We start from the raw sequence: 15,686 nt of genomic DNA, 5'->3' as shown, positions 1-15,686 counted from the left end.
CCGGGTTTCATCACGCAGTGCGCGAACCACTGCGCCACCGCTCACCGCTGAATGGGGGGGGGGAAGACGCGCACGTGGCCCTTGCTTGCAGGTGCCCCCGGGGCCCGCGTCTGCATCACGCGCCGATTCGTATTCGGTGCGAACGCGCGGTTCGGCTCACCCATTGGCCGCCTCCCCGAGTGTCCGTGACACACCGCGGTGGGGCATCACCACCACCACCACCTCCACCACCCCCACCTCCACCACCCCCACCTCCACCCACAGCACCACCCACCACCACCCCCACCACCACCTCCACCACCACCACCTCCACCCCCACCCCCACCACCACCACCTCCACCCCCACCACCTCCACAACCACCACCCCCACCACCACCACCCACCACCACCTCCACCACCACCACCCCCACCACCACCACCCACCACCACCCCCACCACCCCCACCACCCCTTGTCCCCGCCCCTCTCCGTGACTCGTCCAGGTGAAGTGAGGGAGGGCGCAGCCTTTGGCGGCTCTACAGGTGAGTGACGCTCTCGGTTGTCATGGGCGGAGTGGCACGCGAGACGCCGCGTGCGTGAACCCGTGAGCCCCCCCCCCGCTCAGCGCGAGCAGTTTGCTTAGCCGGTGCGGTCGCCTGGTTACAAAATTGCACCATCCGAGCAACAAGCAACAGCAGAACCCTCTTCCCAGGCTAACAAATTGTGCTTCCCCCCCCTCCCCACCTCTTACCGACAGGCCGTACAGGTTGCGCGCTGTGCCGCCGGTGTGATGCATGGTACCAGGGGGGTTCTCAGTTATCAGTGAGTTCATAGTCGTTGCAGTGGCGTGGTTTCGTGGGGATGCGCGTCGGGGCATCATAGGTGCAGGAGGGCTGTACGTGCAGGTGTTGGTGTGGGGAGTAGCGGCCGCTAGTGGCTGGCCAGGTGGACCACCTCTCCCCCACCTCCCGGGTAGGAGGGGAAGAGCAGAAGAAGGAGGAGGAGGAGGTGGTGGTGGTGAGGGTCTCCGCCATGCAGCCGGACACCACGTACACCAAGATATTCGTCGGGGGCCTGCCCTACCACACCACGGACGCGTCCCTGCGGAAGTTCTTCGAGGCGTTCGGAGAAATCGACGAGGCCGTGGTGATCACGGACCGGCAGACGGGCAAGTCGAGAGGATATGGATTCGTAAGTGTCGGCGCGTGCGCACGCGTGTGTGTGTGTCGTCATCATCATCACCACCACCACCAGCATCACCACCAGCACCAGCATTACCAGCACATTTAAATTAATTGAATATTCGCGGGGTAGAGTGCAGTGGCTGGCACGTAACGTACACGTAAGCACAGCCACAGCGAGAGTTATACTGGACGTGGTGTACCGGGTACAGATGCATAATTTACGGAACGCCAACTCGGATAGACACGGATTAAGTTAAGTCATGAAGTTAAGTCACGAAGTTAAGTCATGAAGTTAAGTCATGAAGTTATGTCATTAAGTTAAGTCATTAAGTTAGATCGTGGAGTTAAGTCATGGAGTTAAGTCATCAAGTTAAGTAATGACGTGACATTTTAACGCTCTCAGAAACCTCTCGTGAAAGTAGTCTGGTGATATTTCCATCAACCCAATTCCCTCCGTATGCTGACAAACAACGGGGTGATGAAGTCAGCTGGTCTGCAGGCGCCAGATTTGGATTGTTACGACGATCGTCAGAGGTGGCCGCGTCGGCTTGACGAGGTTTATCATTCAGCAGTGGATTGATAACGGCTGATTTCACGTTGGACTTTGTAGGAGTGCATGCATATGTACATTTGTGCTGCAGCCCTAACAACTTTGTATGAAGAGTGCTAGGAAAGGTAGGAGGATGGCAAAGGCTGGGGGGGTGTTTGTCTTATCACGTTAGTGGGGAGCGGTGGCGCAGTGGTTAGCGCACACAGCTACGAAATCCGGCCTCTTGAGCTCAAATCCGGCTTGCGATGTCACTCACACTAGTGACATCGCAACCTGTCACGGGCCTCCCCTAGGTCGACTCAGCCATACCATTTTAAACGTCAGCACCGGGGAGACAAAGGCGCTCGTGCGCCCTTGTGGGCCTTCGTAGGTGCTCGCAAAGAGCACTCACCGCAATCAATCTGCATGAAGGCTACACGGTGAGGTCGTTGTGTTTGTGCAACGTGAGACTTCGCCCCGTACCCAGTGCGCATCGCTCATTCTGCGCGACGGCCGCTCCGCACCGCGTGCGCTGTGACAGCGTGGGCTACAGAAGTTGTGACTTGCATTGAGCGGCGAATGATTGCGTTGACAAGCCCGGCAAGGCCCGTCCGTTAAGGGAGCCTCCCTTGCGCGCGGGCCCACATGCGCCCGTGGATTCGTCCGCGTTCCGTTGCGTCGCGATCCCAAGTCGCGGTGAGATTCGCGGTCGTGCACCCGCGGCCGTGGCGGCCACAATAATAAATTTGAACTCGAGAAGCGAGCGGTGAACCACCGTGTGCTATGGAACGGCATCGGAAGAGGGCGTCACGGCATTGTTTACGAAGTCACTTCGATATACGTGGGGGGGGGGGGGCTGCACACGTGGCTTGCTGTAATCCAGCACTGTGCAGGCAGCAGCTAGGGTTGGTGGATCACCGCAGAGATGGTGTGAAACTCCTTTCCCGTGGGCGTCGAGGTGCCGCATCGCCTTGCTCGCCAGGAGAATGCGCTACAGCAAAGTGGGGAATGATCTCCATCTGTCCCATCTGTATCAGATACGAGCGTTGCCCCGCTCGGCTACTCGGGCGTCTTCCCCACGTGGAAACACGGAGTCACTTGGCCTCGACTTGTAGAGGACCGCAGAGCTTGGAGGTAGAAATCTGACGCCAGTTCACCGCGTTGCTTGCTGCCTTCGTCCATGGTTCGACCTCGGGATACCAGTCATCACCCGCCACGCTTGTTCGCCATGGTCGTGAGTCTAAGGGGCCGTGCATAAATGACGTCACGCACCTAGGGGGGGGGGGATGGGTCAGACATTTGTGACGATGTGTGACGAGGGGGTTGAGAAATGTGACGTCACATCAAAATGCGCAACTTTAAATAAATATAGACAACGCGTTCTACTTAATTAAATAGACTTTTTAATACATGTTTTCTCCTACAACAGCAGAGTGCAGCGCCACATTAAATACGCACTACAATGACAATAGTTTAACGCGATTTGAAGCATGTTTTATATATTTTGGGGGGGGGGCAGAGCTTTGTGACGTCATATTTGAGGGGAACTCTGACTTTTTGTGACGCCGTGTGACGAGGGGGGGGGGTCAAAAATCGTCCAAAATCGCGTGACGTCATTTATGGACGGCTTCCTAGCGGAGTGCGCCAATCACTGCACCACCGCTCCCCTCACAACAATTAGAACCACTATTCGCTAACCAAGTGACGGTGACGTAAGCATAGCGCTTGTTGTGCCAGGCTAGGTACCCTTTGTTTTTGTGCCAGGCTAATACAACAAATACAAAGATTCCCTGTATAGCCTTAAACGACTGTTGGGGCAAGTGCTGTAGGAGAGCACCGACCTATGAAGGCCGGCACGGCACGCTCGGGGTTGGGTGGCAAGCACCACGACCAGCCGCCTTTGTCTCTCCATCGCTGATTTATTTTTTTACACATATTGCACCAGGTACTAATTTAAGGCTGAGTCGACCTAGGGGAGAGGTCTAGTACCGGTTCAAAAATTCGCCGCTGTTATTGAATCACACAAAGACAAAAATCCCCGCTGGAGCCTGAACAGACTGTAGGAGCAAGGGCTATCAGCGGGCGCCTATGAAGGCCAGCACCACGCCCGGCCGCCTTTGTCTTCCTTGCGGCGATGTTTACGCACCACTGCACCAGGCACTTATTTGAGGCTGAGTGGACGTAGGAGAGGCCCAGGACGGGTTCAGATAATATTTCACTGGTGTTAGCCGTCGATGGGAATCGAACCCGTGTCGCCACGTTCGTAGCGCAGCGCGCTAATCGCTCCATACGCGCGCGCGCAGAGAAACGCGCCGTTCCACACAGGCAACGCACACATATATATATAAATATATATAAAAAAATCTCTCTCTGTCCAGCGTTACACTTTGTTCTTATTAATACCATCCGTGTGCATGAGCGCATTTAAAAACCCATTACAATTACGATAATTAATAAATGGGCTGGCTAACGAGCGCGCGTGTCCAATTAGCGTTAAAATTGCCCTCGCTCCATAATGGATAACCGTGATATGCATTTCATTTCATTTTATACACCACGAGCGGCGAATGAGGAGGGTTTGATTTGCGGCCCTTAGACGAGTGGGGCAATGGAGTGAAGGAGGAGAAGCAGCCCAGCCACCATCATCGCTCCACGCACTCATCTCGCAATTGCTTGGTAATTGCTTCAAACGCTCTCTCCAATTGCGAGCGGGGGACACAGGAGCGCGGGCTGTGTGTGTGTGTGTCTGTCTGTGTGTATGTCTTTGTTTTGTGTGTGTGTCTGTCTCTGGTTGTGTATGTAAAACTGGAGTGTGCCACTAAGAGGTGGGGCCTTATCATCAGCCCCACCAAAACGAAGCACCTGCCTGGGTATTTTGTACCATCGGGCACTCCACCCCCACAACTCCCAATTGGTGATGGGGCAGTTGTGGAGAGAGTGGAGAGTTTCTCATACCTGGGCAGTGTGCTCATGACCGGCTCCGGTTTGGCAGCGGAGGTCTCACAACCGAATCAGTCGAGCGGCAATATATTTTCATCGGTTGCATAACGCTGTGTGGTAGCTGCCTGGTCTGTCGCTCCGCACGAAGCTTCGGGACTTCTCGGCCACAGTCATTCCCTGCCTTCTCTACGCTTGCGAAACGTGGACCCCCCTAATGGAGCATCTTCGCGGGTTAGAAACATTTAGGCTGGCCTGCCTACGATCCCTCCTGGGTTTAACCAGGCTGGATTGTGTGAGGAGCTTACAAATCCTTGATCTGGGCAAAGTCCCATCGGTGAGCTCCTCCGGCAGGCAAGGCTGCGTTGGTTGGGTCATGTAGCCCGCATGCCCAGCCACCGCATGCCTAAACAGATTTTGTCGGCCGGATCGAGGTGGTTAAACGGGCGCAGCACGGGCTGGAGAAGAGATGGAGTGATGTGGAACAGGAGGATGTGGAGCTGAGTGGACTTGCCGATGACTGGTACCGGCGGTGTCAAGATCGGTCATCTCGGTCAGTCGACCCGTGGCACCTGCTGGGTCTGCCCTGTTACCTCCTGTCGGCGGGCGTTCGACACTTCACGTGGCCTCAAGGTGCACTTGGCCTGGCACAAGCGTCGTGGTGACGTCACCGCCTCTTAGTGGCGAATGGCGGTTGTTGTTGTTGTATGTCTGTTGCTTTGTGTGTGTGTCTGTGTGTATGTGTGTATGTACCTGTTTTGTGTGTGTGTGTTTATGCGGGTGGAGAGTGGTAGTGGAGCGGTTACCGCGGTGTGCCGAGTTCGCTAACCGCTCACGGACACCAACGACACCAGTGACGATTATCTGAACCCGTCCTGGGCCTCGCATAGGTCGACTCAGCCTCAAAAGAGTACCTGGTGTGACGTGTAAACATCGCCACTCGGGAGACAAAGGCGGCCGGGCATGCCGCTGTCCACCCACCCCGTGCAGACCTTCATAGGTGCTCGCTAACAGCACTTGCCCCAACAGTCGTTTAAGCCTACACGGGGGATCTTTGTCTTGTCTTTGTCTCTATGCACGTGTCCCTCCCTCCACGCGTCCCTCTGTCTCTCTCCTCGTGTCTGCCCCCCCTCCGCCCTCCGCGCCAGGTAACCATGGCTGACCGTGGCGCTGCAGACCGCGCGTGCAAAGATCCCAACCCAATCATCGATGGTCGCAAAGCCAACGTGAACCTCGCCTACCTGGGCGCCAAGCCACGCATGCTGCCCCCAGGTGAGCATCGGGGTGGTGGTAGCGGGGGTGGGGGGATTCCGTCAATCCACTGCTGGATGAGTGCCCTCCCTATGTCACGCGGGTATTGTTGAAGATGTTTGACCATTCTTCACGCACGATGGCCAATGCCCCTTTGTGATGGATGAATTGAATGAATGCACGTGCGTGGTGAAGCAATCATCACCATCGTCGGCCATGATCAATACACTGCTAGATGAAGGCCTCTCCAAAGCGGATGCACGCCACCACCTCTGGTTGTACTGGGCAGCCCTGCTGAGTGTCGGCACCCACGTCAGGCAGGCATCTGCTGAACGAGAGGCGAGACACAGTGTGTTCCCTTTACCAAGCAGCACCCACCAGAGTGGTGAAGTATGGATAACCCACTGCCCCCCCATGACAGGCGTGATGAAGTTTGTATGGTCTACATCATTAGACCTCCTTTGCCAGTATCAAAATGTAATAATAGGGTTTTTCCCCTTTTTTCTGGCAACAAAACTGAAACCTTTTACAAGGAATCATGTGTCCTTGAAGCCGTCGCTGGTGCGGACCAATCAGTTGCAAGGACAATGCATGTATCATCAGAGTGTGTTTTTTGTTTGCATTTTGACCACAAGAATTGTGGTTAACGCACACATGATTCCTTGTAAAAAGGTTCCAGTTTTGTTGCCAGAAAAAAAGGGGAAAAAACCCTATTATTATGTATGGTCACATAATTCCCATGACTGATCCGGCGTGAGGAGGTCTTAATCCAGCAGTGGAATTGGCAAAAGGGATGTAAATTATGACATTGTGGATGACGCGGATACGCCGTCGTCCGTGTTTATTTTGGCGCAGTCACTCCTGACAATTCCACGTTTCTGTGACAGCGCGCAGTCCGATGGCGTCTCACTAGAGGGCGCTAGTGTTAGCGACCACGACTGGATCACGGTCACGAATACATAATAATATCACGATGGTGATTGCTTATTGCAAAAGGGTGATTGAACGATGATTAATTGGATTGATTGTGATGACGAGTGATTGATTGGTCGATAATTATGATGAATGAAATGCCGCTGATGATCAATTTCATAGTGACGGTCGATGTTGAATTATGATAAGGATTGATTGGGTGATGATGTCACGAATGGTGAAGATTGAATAGGCGATGCTTAATTGGACTATTATTCGATTATGATAATAATGATCGTATAACAATATGCGGTGTACGGTACGGTGTCCAATCATTATTATTTTACAATAATCATCATCTGCTTTACCCGGTCTGGCAATAATACAGGAGGTGTTAAGATGTTGAAACGCCAAATAGACACACCTATTGCAAGGCATCGGGTCTGCATTAACCACACATACCTGTAACAAAACATGCAAACAAAGATGCTCTGATAACACATGGGCAGTGTCTTTGAAACGGATTAGCCTACAGCAGAGACAGCAGCCTTCTTTAGGGCCCAGTCTCAGTCGTGTTAGACCAGAGATCGCCAAAGGGCAAAACGGTCCCATAGATATCATCATCTGCGTCGACGTTTACCGTTAATTTAACTTAGACCCTGGCAGTCATCACTCACAGCGAACTTCTTAAGCACCGTACGTAGCCAACCGCGCTCATCGGAGGTGCGGGGGACGGACAACAAGACTAAACACAAAAAAGCAGCTCTGAGGAAATGAGTTTCAACGTACTGTAAATTATTTAAAAGTCCATATAGCTCCAGTGGCTTCCTTACATCGGAAGAGCGTTCCAGACGGTCGCATGGCGCGCATCTGAATGCGCGCCATGCGGTGACCACCGTCTTTGCCCGGTGGCCATCCAAAAGCCGCCGGTGCGGGGATGACCGGGTAGTTTTCTCCTTCACGTGGTCAGCGTGAATTTTTTACATCTCGATTGAAGACTCATTTATTTATAACTGCTTCTTGTGTCGAGTTTGTTGTCTTTCCCACGCGCCTCCGATTAGCACGGTTGGCTCCGTACGGTGCGAAAGTTCAACATACATACATAGACAAAAGTAAAGCAAAAGTACACTGCCTTATCTAGGACTCGTATATGCACATCCAACTCGTGGGTCTAATGTCCACGAGTTGAACGTTGAATCATGACCTCGGTCGCCGCGGCTGCGTGAGGATAGTAAACCGTGACGTCACACCGTCTCCAAAAAAAGGTGACGCGAGACGGATGCGGTCAGCAGCACTGGGCCACGAGCCACGAGGAGGCCTTCATCCAGCAGTAGATAGACAATGGCTGATGATTATTAATGATGATATCATGACGATGATTTTATTATGACGTTTGGTGATGATAACGATTTAGTGGATGATGATGCTCATCATCAACATCATGTGTTCTCGGCGTAAACGATCAGGAATGTGCTGATGTGTGCACCACGAAGCGACACACGCAGAGTATACAGGCGGTGCAATTGCACTGCACTGGGAGACAAAGATTTAGAGGGGTCAGGCTATAAAAAAGGTGGGGGGACTTCTTAAACAGCCCCCCCCCCATATTTAATTGTGTTTTTTATTGGCTCCATCCTAACCAAGCTAACACCACGTGATCTCAGTGTGATTTGTTTCTGCAGTAGAATCTCACAGAGCACCATGATATTCGACCAATTCCTCGTTTTATTAGATATATAATAACTGTAGATAATTGTATAGTACTCTCAGCATAATAACACCAACCAGATGAGATCCCATTGAGGCTACATTTAACGTTTCAATTGAAACGGGGATGAACCAAATGTAGTTCATTAATAAGAATAAAACTCTTTGGTTCTTTCGGTAAAGCCACGTAGGTAGAACAATAATAATAGTTCACGACGTTTCGATCGTCACCAGGTGGGACAACCACAGCAAGAAAAAACTGTGGTTCTCTCACCTGATGACGATTGCTTGTGTTGCCATCGAAACGTCGCGATCAATTATTTTTCTACCTCCGTGACTTTACCGAAAGAACCAAAGAGTATGGATTCCTGCAGTCACGAAAGCTTCAAATCAAGTAAGAATAATGTTCAGTCCTTTGTCTCTCCATTGCTGAACGAAGGTCCTTCATCACGCCATGTCAGTGGGTTGGTCAAGTGGCTGGATGTTCCAGGACCTGTTTAGACATCACTCGCCACTGGTGTTAGCCGTGGCCGGGAGTCAAACTCAGTTCGCCGGCTGCATTAACGTCTTGTGCTAATCACCGCCGCACCATCCTCGCAGTAGCAGCGGCTTTTGGCTGGCCATCGGACAAAGGCGGTCACTGCGTCGCGTGCTTTCAGATGTGCTTAAGCGGTCGTCTGGAACGTTCTTCCTTCCGATATTAGGAAGCTACTGGAGTCATGCACTTGTACAGCTAGATTGGAAATTAATTTCTTTAGAAGTCCTTGTTGTGTTTAGTTTGTTGTCCTTCCCCCTGCACCTCCGATTAGCACGGTTGGCTACGTACGGTGCGAAAGAAGATCAACATATATACATAGCGATTCGTACAAGCACAGGTAGACGTATACTATACCGACGTTAAATGAGAGCAATATTAAATCACTGCAGGATAAATAATACGGATTTGTTGAACGAGCGCTAGAAAAACACGACGTCAATCTTAACAAAACAGTACGAACGGTAATAAAACAAACAATTGCTGTATTGCATGTTGTATTGTTTGACGAGGATAAAATATCAATCGGTGAATTGAATTAGCACACTAAACAATGACACTGGGTCTGTACGACATGTAGACAGGCCATCGTTATTACCATCATCCTGCTATTGATTTTTTTAAAACACAGTTCACTTCGAATTATTATAATTCAAGACGCAAACGTAGCGCTGTTTCACCCAGTAGAGCAACATCCGTGCAGAGAACCTCAACACATTCCTCAATAACACTGTGGCCTTAAAAGGAAACAAAAATAGGAGTGGACGCTTCGAACAATAGCACTTCTTCACAGCAAATTTATATGATTTTCCATGGTTTTATTTGCCATGTAGAAGGGAACATTTCCCGAAACGCCATCTATAATATATATATTTTTACGTCTAAGTGCCACGGTGTTAATTGTGCATGTGCACCACTGCCAAACAGCAGCAGCAACAGCGTCATCACCAAATCGCGTGTTAATATTTATTTTTCAAAGTAGACTCTACAGTACGTGCACTATCCCGGCTCAAAAGCCTGCCCAGCTTCCGAGACCTGACGACGTCAGCTAGGAATTCAGTAAGGATTATTCGGTCATAGTCAATCAGCATCGGCGCGCTTTTATTCATTTGTCACACAAGCTCTCCCTCATCATCCTCCCCTCCGGTGGTCCCTGAACGCCATTCAGCCGGGCCCCGTGTCAACGCGACTGTGCTTGGCCGTCTATAAAAAAAATAGCCCCCCCCCCTGCCCCCTGCCAAAGTCCACGCTTGTCTCTTGCCGAGCAAAGATCGTGATATCCCGGGAGCGGGGACTGAGTTTAAACCAACAGCAATCGCTCCAAGTTCGTCTGACTAACGCGCACTGCCCTTTGCTCCTTTGAAGGTTTTGCCCTGGGAATTCAACACATCCTGCCTCTGCCGAGGCCCTACGGGTGAGACGCTCATGGTGCCCTGGCCTCCACACTGCTGCACAACACGTAGTACACACGACACGACACACTGCACTATACGCCACGCAATACACCAAAGAGAAATATCCACCCTATAGCCTTTTTTTTTTAAAAGACTGTCGGGGCAAGTGCTGTTCGCGAAGGCCGGCACGGCACACGAGTGGGTCGGTGGCCAACACCACGCCCGGCCGTCTTTGTCTCCCTCGTGGTGATGTTGACTAGAAACCGCATTCATTTGAGGCTCAGTCGACCTAGGGGAGGCCCAGGACCGGTTCAGATAATAGTCACCGGTGTTGACGTTGAACGAGAATCAAACCCACACACTGCAACGCCACACAATTGCACCACACAACAACACCACACAATACATTACAGAATACACTACACTATACACTACACTGTGCACCGTGCCAGTATGCCACACGCCACAACACACACAGCAGGCAAACATCACAACACACACTACACCACACAGCACTAGTATGTAACACAATACAAAAAGACGTCGTACCAAACATCACAATACACCACGTACTATAGGACACAGTACCAGTACACCATGCACGTACCATAACGCACAATGTACCCCACATCGCACCACGCCACGGCTCATTGTTAAGTCAATGCTGGATGAGCGCCTCCAAGCAACCCGTGTCTGTCGTGAGAGTCGAATTGGCCATACTTCACCACGATGGTGAATGCATATTTTGAGCAGTTGTTTTGGGTGGCTGGGATCCCAGACGGGACCAAAAGCACGTGCAAATCACTCGCCGGCGATGTTAGCTGTGGCCAGGAATCGAACTCAGGTGGGTGCAGGTCAATTGCGAAAGCCTCCACATGACCCCCCCTCCCCCTGCTGCACAGATGCTGTGATTGCAAATGTTAACAGTCCCCACGGTAAGACGGGCAGCCATCGCTTTCACCCTCTGCAATCACGTGCTGAGAATCAAGTAGCAGAGTCGTTAACAGACCAGCGGGGTGTCCGTCAAACGATCGCCCGGGAACGTCAATTCAGCAGATTAGGAGCTCCCTGAAACGCGTTACTCGCCGATGAGTGTCAACCCACGAGCCGTATCACTTTTGATCAGTGCGTGCGTGTGGTTTATTTACATCGCAGCATCGCGAGAGGCTGTTTGCGGCGGCTTTCATCCAGCAGCGGATTGAACATGACTGATGATGATGATGGTGGTGGTGGTGACGCGCCTTTGACGGGGAACCACAAATCTTATCGGCTTCCAAGCGGCGCGTGACCCCCAGCTCCAGCTCACGGAGCCGCCAACGGCAATTCCCATTTAAGGGGCCTTTGCAGACAGAATGTTCAACACGGCCATATAAGGCGTCTGGTATACACAGTGCAAACGGGCACAGTCGCCGTTTCACTGTAGGGGCGTGGTTTTTTTTTTGGGTTGAAATGTTAATATTTTTTACAAAAAATTAAAGGTCACAGCAACAGCTGTGGCAGGCGAAAGTTCTCACTGCACGTTTGTATAAGTCACCACGTGACAAAACGTACGTCACAGTACAAGAGTGCGGAACTTTGGTGATGCATTGCCACGTTGGCAGGTGGTGGTAAAGGCACAGATAACAGGGGCTCGATGCCATTCGTCAATTGAACTGCTGGCCCCAGAAGGGGAAACTCTATTAAAAGGCGACGTTTCAGGCAACCGGCCCTTCTCAGAGCAGGAGAGCTCAAGGACCCAGTGCCCGATTCGCTACGTGTTCCACTCTCTGTCAGGAAGTGTGATCGACAAAAGTGCGATTGCCAAATGAGAACGCATGTGGCACGAGCGCGCGGGTGAATTATACTCGTGAGTTGCCTGCGAATGTGTTGAGTTTTCAGTCATTTGTGAATGCCGACTTCTCTTGTGGACTTCGCTCCGGGGGCATTAATGACGCAGTTTTAGCTCCGGTAAAGTAATGTTGTTGTCAATGATTCCTATAGCACGTGGTTGTTATTTCCCGTTCGGGGGAAATTAAATCCGTGCCTGGAAACAAAAGTGGTGGCCGCGAGGCCGTTTGCGGCCGGTCTCCTGCTCCGCATGGCTGATGATGATATACAGAGAGCAGCAGCTGTGGTCGGGCCAGATGATTGCGTTCACGAGTCGCGGAGTGGTGAATCGCTGCTGTGGCGATGCCTCCTCATTCGTATGGGTAGATTCCTGTGTGAGCCTATGGGTCTCGGTGTAAGTCAGTGGGTCTTGGTGTGAGTCAATGGGTCTCAGTGTAAATTTATAGATATCTGTGTGAAGTCTATGGGTCTCGGTGTAAGTCAGTGGGTCTTGGTGTGAGTCAATGGGTCTCAGTGTAAATTTATAGATATCTGTGTGAAGTCTATGGGTCTCGGTGTAAGTCAGTGGGTCTTGGTGTGAGTCAATGGGTCTCAGTGTAAATTTATAGATATCTGTGTGAAGTCTATGGGTCTCGGTGTAAGTCAATGGGTCTTGGTGTAAGTCAATGGGTCTCAGTGTAAATTTATAGATATCTGTGTGAAGTCTATGGGTCTCGGTGTAAGTCAATGGGTCTTGGTGTGAGTCAATGGGTCTGAGTGTAAAAACTATAGATATCTGTGTGAGTCTATGTGTCTCTTCGTACAGGAAAGCCTCACCGCGTCTCAGGGCTCGTTTTCAGGAGGGTCTTGCGGAGTTCCTTTTGGCAGCACGGGGCGATGCTTGCGATGTGTTCTACGTTCAAATTGAGTATTGTAGGGGTGTGATTTTTTTCTTACAATTTGGACCGTGACGCTGGGCACACGCAAATTGCCTATTTCTAGTAGTGGCCACACTGAGCCTTCCACGTCCGCTGTGCGCAAACTCGGCAGTAATAACCCGGGGCGGCCGCAGAGTGCCGAACCGTGAAACTCCGCAATGTCCACCGCCCTGCCGTTCCTGCCATCACCACTCCCAACTAATCTCCCTTCCTCCCTCCCTCTCTAACTCCCTCCTTCCCCTCCCTCCCCTCCTTCCCTCCATACCTCCCCTATCTCCCTCCCTCCCCTATCTCCCTCCCTCCCCTCCCTCCCCACCTCCCTCCCTCCCCTCCCTACCCTCCCTCCCCACCTCCCTCCCTCCCCTCCCTACCCTCCCTCCCCACCTCCCTCCCCTCCCTCCCCACCTCCCTCCCCCCCCTCCCCTCCCTCCCCACCTCCCTCCCCACCCTCCCTGCCCTCCCCTCGGGATTCCACCCCGTGGCGTCTGCGTCTCCGCGCCAGTCTCTCCGCCCAGTACCTCTACCCGCCGCAGTTCCTGCCGCCGGGCGTCTTCATCCAGACGCCCGGCGGCTCCCCCACGGGCGCACCCCTCAACCCCTTCCTCGGGGTCGACTACTCGGGCGCACTCTACGCCCAGTACGCCCACGCCGCAGCCGCCGCCGGCACCTTCGAGCAGTCGTACCCCTACGCCGCGTCGCCCGCGCCCGGCGGGTTCGCCCTGCCGCCTCCCCACGGCTACCACCCGCAGCAGCCGCCGCCGGGAAGCTTCGCCGGCCCCGGGGGGTGCCAGCAGCCGCCGCCGCCGTTGGCCGCGGCTGCTGCGGCTGCTGCGGCTGCAGCGGCTGCAGCAGCAGCGCACGCGAGCGGAGCGACCGGCGGTGGGCTGCTGCCTCAAGTGTTCGGGCATTTCCAGTCGCCAGGAGAACGCATCTGAGCTGCCCCCCCTTCTTCTTCTGTGCTGCAATCAGCTCAGCAGTACCCCCGCCTCCTCCTCATCATCATAATCATCAACATCATCTTCATCCACCCTCCTCGTCAGGGCTTCATTTCGGATGGAATATTGTCTGGAGCTGCCTGACGTTTAACAACTGCCCGGAATCGACCACCAACCGCCCCCACCGCCCACACCAGCGGGGGAAGGGAGACATATTTTCCTGAGCTCGCCCCGTTCAGCTCCAGCAGACATTAAGCCCCGCTCCTGCTTATTCCCACCACCACCACCATCATCATGATCCTCCTTGGATGAACAAGGGATGCATTGGGTGCAGGTGCTGCCCTATCACGTGACCTTCTACAAAGGGGTGCAGACTAAAACTCAGGGGGAGGGCGTGACACCATCAATGTAAAAGAACAACTTTAAACAAACGTCTTAAATAATTTAGAAAGTGGGGCTCAGCCTTTTCTACCCCCCCCCCCCCCAATTCAATGTTAGAAAACCGGCTCGTATGTGAATGTGTTTGGAAGTGTTACATTACAGAAGGTGTTTTGAAAGCCTGAAGCCCGCCCCCCTCCACTTTGGCAATTTCTGAGGCCACCTTGGATCTAAGGCCCATGGAAAAAACCATCCCGGCGTGCTCTCTACTCTCCGTGGCCCTCGACACGAATGCGAACAAAAACACTGGGCATTGAAGATCATCGTCGGCTGTGAACCATAGATTGTGCACCCAATACAGCAATCCAGAGAGAAGAACAGAACCCAATGGAAACGCGAGTGGAAGGCAACAGAGGGCTAGGGACAACGGACGAAGAGGTGGACTGATGATGGGGATGAGGAGGAGGCACCGGAGTAGATACATCACCAGCAGATGGGATATGATGATGATGATGACGACGATTACAGTTCAAGTTTATTTGTGTAACCAGGTGAGAAGTGAAACAACCGCGATGAGTCCCATTCGCGAGAGTGACCTGGGCCACAAAACATTACCAAAGCAAAGCAAATATATTAAATATAAATATATATAAAGTGCAGCGACGAAACAAAGAGGAATGAGGGCAAAAACAACTGTGTCAACAGTGGCAGACGGCTGCTGCTGCTGCCAGAAGTTTGCGGATCCAGCGGCGTTCGTAAAAAGGGCTGAATGAGAATAGAGAGACACGTGCATTGTATGTCATTTACATGGGTCGTATGTCACGTGTGTTACATATATATGTGAAGAAAACGCATTATGCTCTGTTGGGGAACAGTATGGGTTTTATATATCTAGGTGTGGTAGATCAAAGGTTGAAAACTCACTCGTTAGAACTGCTTTGTTGTCCTACCCCCCGCACCTCCAATTAGCACGGTTGGCCACGTACGGTGCGAAAGAAGTTCAACATATATACAGAGGTCCAGAGGCAAGGGTTGGTAGATAATATCGGTAATTTTGAACTGCTGAAACTCGCTGATCTGCGAGGTGGTGGCCAGGATACTGGCAGTATAGCAAGTGTGTTCAAGAACCTATCTGTGCAGAATGTTATCTCCTCGCAAGAATGATGGTGTCTTGCGATTTCTTTCCGGATACAAAAAATAAA

The 15,686-nt window shown here is 52.2% G+C and overlaps 1 protein-coding gene across 1 annotated transcript; it reads left to right on the top strand.

The window, feature by feature from the left end:
* The first annotated feature begins 979 nt into the window (after positions 1-979).
* On the top strand, positions 980-14,701 carry LOC144935779 (RNA-binding protein 24-like). Its single transcript, XM_078862521.1, has 5 exons — positions 980-1,169; positions 5,777-5,900; positions 10,399-10,447; positions 13,674-13,955; positions 14,650-14,701. The coding sequence occupies exons 1-5, from the start codon at positions 1,011-1,013 to the stop codon at positions 14,699-14,701; spliced, it is 666 nt and encodes a 221-aa protein (XP_078718647.1). The 5' UTR covers positions 980-1,010.
* The last annotated feature ends 985 nt before the right edge of the window (positions 14,702-15,686 follow it).

Source organism: Lampetra fluviatilis, chromosome 14 (assembly GCF_964198595.1).
Source record: "Lampetra fluviatilis chromosome 14, kcLamFluv1.1, whole genome shotgun sequence".
Lineage (NCBI taxonomy): Eukaryota > Metazoa > Chordata > Hyperoartia > Petromyzontiformes > Petromyzontidae > Lampetra > Lampetra fluviatilis.
The sequence above is the reverse complement of the archived record's forward strand: the minus strand, read 5'-3'. Positions and strand labels throughout refer to the sequence as shown.

What these genes read in the sequence shown, in the direction of transcription:
- LOC144935779 (XM_078862521.1), top strand. Translation starts at nt 1,011, where the DNA reads ATGCAGCCGGACACCACGTACACCAAGATATTCGTCGGGGGCCTGCCC. An exon ending in AGTCGAGAGGATATGGATTC is followed by an intron (nt 1,170 to 5,776) that starts GTAAGTGTCGGC and finishes CCTCCGCGCCAG; the next exon opens with GTAACCATGGCTGACCGTGG. An exon ending in CCTCTGCCGAGGCCCTACGG is followed by an intron (nt 10,448 to 13,673) that starts GTGAGACGCTCA and finishes TCTCCGCGCCAG; the next exon opens with TCTCTCCGCCCAGTACCTCT.